This window comes from Malus domestica, chromosome 09, assembly GCF_042453785.1.
Source record: "Malus domestica chromosome 09, GDT2T_hap1".
Classification (NCBI taxonomy): domain Eukaryota; kingdom Viridiplantae; phylum Streptophyta; class Magnoliopsida; order Rosales; family Rosaceae; genus Malus; species Malus domestica.
The window spans coordinates 30,259,540-30,264,549 of record NC_091669.1 but is presented as its reverse complement, the minus strand read 5'-3'; the positions used below and the strand labels follow the sequence as shown (position 1 = coordinate 30,264,549).

General features: G+C 40.1%; 1 protein-coding gene across 1 annotated transcript; it reads right to left on the bottom strand.

The window, feature by feature from the left end:
* Window positions 1–2,016: 2,016 nt before the first annotated feature.
* LOC139187896 (uncharacterized) lies at window positions 2,017–3,080 on the bottom strand. The gene is made up of 3 exons (XM_070804514.1): window positions 2,881–3,080; window positions 2,448–2,521; window positions 2,017–2,336 (listed from the first exon to the last, which is right to left on the bottom strand). Exons 1-3 carry the CDS (start codon window positions 3,078–3,080, stop codon window positions 2,017–2,019), a joined length of 594 nt encoding a protein of 197 aa, XP_070660615.1.
* Between the last annotated feature and the right edge of the window lie 1,930 nt (window positions 3,081–5,010).

Below are 5,010 nucleotides of genomic sequence, written 5' to 3'. Positions count from 1 at the left end.
CATATCCATTAAGCTGACCAGATCCAGATGCAAATGAGACTTTTAAAGTAGGAAAACAAATGGATATGACTTGAATACATGCTGGAGAATACATTAAGCAGTAGATCTATTATCTTAGAAAATACACAAAGAACTTTAAGCAAGATTTCACTTGTCAGGCAAGGTTGAACTTCCTGCAATCACTTCTCTTTGAGTTTACAGAGGTTTCTATGCTAAAAAGGGATGGATGGTAAACCAATTTGCACAAGGGAATCAATACTACGCCACTAGGGGTGATAGCAGAACTTTTAAACAAGACAAAAGATAGCTTTTGTGAGGGAGATATCTTGAAAAGGATTGAGATCTGGGCTGATTACAGCTTTTGGATGCAAATCTGGCTTGAGAGCAACGTTTGTATGTTTGTTTGTTTGATTTGTTGAATGTCTTTGTCTCTGGGGCCTCTTCTTCCTTTTATAGGCAGATTAGCCTGACTGCAGTGATTTCGCTCTTGCCTGAAAGCACTTGGAGGGTAATGAGTCACTAGTTTTTTATTGTATTGCCACTGAAAAATGCTTTGTGGCTGATTGTGATTTAGTCTTTTCACTTGATAATTAAATCATAGGCACATGTCCTATGCATTGATGGGGAGGCGCCCATTTGTCTCTGGGCTTGATGCTTGGGCCTCGGGCAAGTCTCCCTTTAATTGGTATCTTTGGGCTTCCACACATTTGCAGCCCAATGTTCAAATATTAACCCAACATTGCCCCCTTTAATCATTGTTGAGGCTGCAATCCCAAGCGAATGATTAAATAGCCGTCGCACATTAACAACCATCGCATGCCTTCACTTAGGACTTGCACCATTTAAAGCAACAATTGGTTAACAAGACTTTTGCACTAACCCACGAACTCCATCACTAAGCAACCACTTATTATATAATCCTTACTTAACCCCTTCAACAAAGCACCTTAACCATTTTGAGCCTTCGAATTCTCAGTTCTTCAATCCTTCCCCCCTTAATTCCAACTTTTCCTCCTATCTTCCTCTCAAAGTCCTCAATTGCACCCAAAGTTGCCCGAATTCAAACTCCTTGTGAGACTAGTGAGGGGATTTCCACCATGTGTTTGTCTTCTCAATGGCCTTCATCGCCTTCGGGCAAGCCTACATACTGAACTCTTTTTTGCGGAGAGAGGAGTGCACTCCTTGGGACCTGCATGGATTTCTCAGTTATTGGCTTCTGCAACATCCTCAGACAAGCGCACTGCGTCCATCTTTTGTTTCAGGACTTCTATGGCTTTGGGGAGTGGTCGGGCAACTTTAATCGCACCGGTAGATTCCTCTTGTGAATATAAAGCTATCTTTCCTTACACTGGTATCCACGAGCCCATACCTCCTATAGCTTCTGCTTTCTTGATCACTTCATCATCATAGGTGTATGCTTTGGGATCAACTACCATGACAATGTCAAAGACTATGGTAGGACTTGTGGAAAAAGGCTCTGCTATGGAGGTAATGATTACAAAGGTGTCTTTGGCGACTAAGAGATTGGAGGAGTAACCGTCCATACAAAACAACCTTACCAGAAGATTGAAGAAGTCAAGAAAGTAAATGTTGAAGTTGAAGATGCTGAAGCTCTGTTAGCTTTTTTAGGATAGCTACCTTAGCTAAGGATGTAAAACTATTGATCTGTAACTTCAACATTAATGAAATGAAAATGACTTCTTCAATCCTCTTTAACTTGTATTTTCTCCTTGAAGCTTAACTATGATGAGCATATAAACTGACTCTTGGATCCCTTATAATGTTTAAGCTTCTTCAATGTAACAATCCCTAACATCCCACAAGGTTGGGTGATATTTCCTTAAAAACTTAGCATTGATTGGATTCCTCTGTAAGCTTCCTTCCAAATTTGCCAAGTAATATCCTTATTTGTCCAATACTTGGCTGATAATGAAAGGACCATCCCAAGTCGGGCTCCACTTCCCAAAAGCCTCTAATCTGAGCTCCTAAAGGCAGAGTTGCCTTCCATCCTAACTCTCATTTCTTGAAGTTCTTCAATTTCACCTTTTTATTGTATGCTCGGGCAACAACCCTCTTCCCTTCTTGAATTTTATCTAGAGCTTCGATTCGGGCTACATCTAGATCTTCAACTTCTTGACACATAGCCTTAATATATTCTTTACTGTGCAACCTAAATTGATGTTGAATTCTAATAGAACTCACATTTATCTCCATGGGGAGCACAACATCTTGCTCGAAGGTTAAGGCATAAGGAGTAGTTCCAGTTGCTGCCCTCTTGGAATACCTGTAAGCCCATAAAGTGTCTCCCAACTTCTCATGCCACTTTTCTGGACTATCTGCCACCATTCTTTTGATAATGTTCACCAAGACCTTATTGCTGGCTTCTGCTTGACCATTTGACTGAGGGTATTAAATACTAGATTGGATCATCTTAATCTTGAACTTACTTGCAAATTCTTCTACTTCCTTTGAAATAAAAGATAGCTCGCGGTCTGTAACAATTATCTCGGGCACCCCATATCTGTGTAAGATCTTGGTTTCAATGAACTTATTGACCGCAATTGAGGTTATGGTCTTCACCACCGAAGCTTTTACCCATTTGATGAAGTGATCTAGAGGCTAGTTATTCTTTTTATTTCTTGCTGGACCCATTCTTCTCTGCCCGAGAAGGCTTTACTTGGCGGGATCCACATACTGGTTATCTCCAGAGTTCCTAGGATGTTGATAATTTCTTCTTGATACTCCTGGTGCCCAACTAGGAAGTCTGCAATTGCTTATCCCTTGATCGCTCTTCGAGGAACTTATTGAAAGCTGAACTCTGATAGTGCTAGAATCCACTTTCCAATTCTCATAGTTAGCATTGGTTTTGACAGCATGTACTTGATCACATCTATCTTGGCGATGATGTGAATGTGGCAAGGCAACATGTAATGCCTTAGTTTGCAGGCAGTGAAGTATAGAGCCAAGCACAGCCTCTCTACTGGTGTATATCTCATATCTACCTCAGTAAGGTTTTTACTAAGGTAGAATATTGCTTGTTCCTTCCTGCCTTTATTGTTTTGGGCCAGCAAGCTTCCCATTGATTTCTCAGAGGCAGAAATATAAAGTTTTAAGGGTTTCCCCCTTTGAGGTGGCATGAGCATTGGTGGAGAGGCCAAGTAAGCCTTTATTTTGTCAAAGGCTTTTGGTGTGGCGGGCCCCACTCGAATTTTTCTTTGTCTTTCAACCTGAGCAAATGAGTTAGCGGTTGAATCTTGCCCACCAAATTAGCGATGAATCTCCTTAAAAAGTTGATCTTTCCCAGCAGCCTTTGCAATTGTACTTTATTGGTGAGAGGAGGTGATTCCATGATTGCCCGAGCTTTGTTCTTGTCTGAAGGAAGATTTGTGAAAAACATGTTCATTTAAGCAACATCTATAAGCATGCAATTAACAATTAAAGGCGGAATCATGCTTGCATGCACTTAAAAACAAAACATTAACCATGAAATTCAAAGCCTAGTAGATTGGTGAACCAAGACTCAACTCAAATCAAAGTGAGTTGAGAAATTATACCTTTGTAGATTCCTCTTTGCATAAGCAAAGGCTAATCACCCAAAGAGAGGGCCTTCATTCCTTGCATCTTAGATCTATGGATTTGGATGGATGAAATGGTTCTTCAAGTTCCCAAAATTGAAAACCTCTAAGTCTCCACACCAAGGTAAGATTGATGAAGAAATGAGTGACCTTGGAGGAGAAAGATTACTAGCTAATCCCTCCAAGGGGGCCGACCTCTTTAGAGAGAAAGGGAGAGACATGTTCTCTCCAATTTTCTCCAAAAGAAACCCTAAATGAATTTTGGCTATAAAGTCATATTTATACCTTAATTCATTGGAGTGGCAAACTTGTAAATAAGTCCAAAACCCACTCCATCTCTAAATGGCCGGCCTTAAGGGTTTCATTGGGCTTTTAAGGCCTTGGTGAATTATTAGTCATTAAGTTGTCATACAACTTAAGTCAATGGGCTTGATGTTCGAAGCCCATTGGGCCTTGAGGCCCATAACTAAACCCGTGGTCTTTAACGAACTTATTCGTTTGATTAATTAACATATTAATTAATCCTTGCCATAAATAATTAAACCATTTAATTATCCTTACTCATCTCCTTTGTTTCTTCAATCTCCACCTTACACGGTGTACGATCCATTAGGTTCCTTTTAGCGAGGCAATGAGCGATTAAAACCATTTCAAATCGATTGTGAATTGAAACTTACTTTCAATTCTCCCTTTAGTGATTATACACGTTTAGGGCTTTCACAAACCATGAGTGACACCTAGCAGCATATCATGGTTACCCAAGCTAATCAGAAGAGGTGGAGAACCTATTCAGTTTAGGATTACAAATGCAATACGGTCTTTCTCTAATACAATACTCTTGACCACATTGTTTGGTTTGATAGTTTATTCATGTCTACTATCCAATGTGATTCGTGTGCTTATATGATTACCTTGAATGTGATTTGGAACGACTTCCTAAATCTCATTCATACTCTGGCCAGAGATTCTTAATCATATCATAGAGTATTCTCCCTCAAACAGTTTGAAGGTTAGAGATCCCTTGTTGCGCATTCACTTGCCTCCATGGTTAAGTGGCTTAACCCCAACTATGCCGTGGACACCCTCATTTTGGAGTGACTTTTGACATAATCAAAGATCAAGGACTTAACCACAAGACAACTATGATGCCTCAGGTCAAAGGACTACTTTGCATTATCCCAACCATGAGTTCTCATGTGACATGAATATGAGAACTCTTCGTTAATCGTGTTCAGTGAACTCATTCTCTATTGAGCACCTACGTACTTGTCTTGATGTCACACACACCAATGACTCGAGACTAGTCACTCTCCCTGAGAGAAAACACAACACGTACTGATCTTAACGAACTGTCAATGCCCAATTAGCAATCCTATGATCAGGAACGTTTAGGATATGTATATGAAAGAATGGTCTCATGAATCTAACTTCTTTA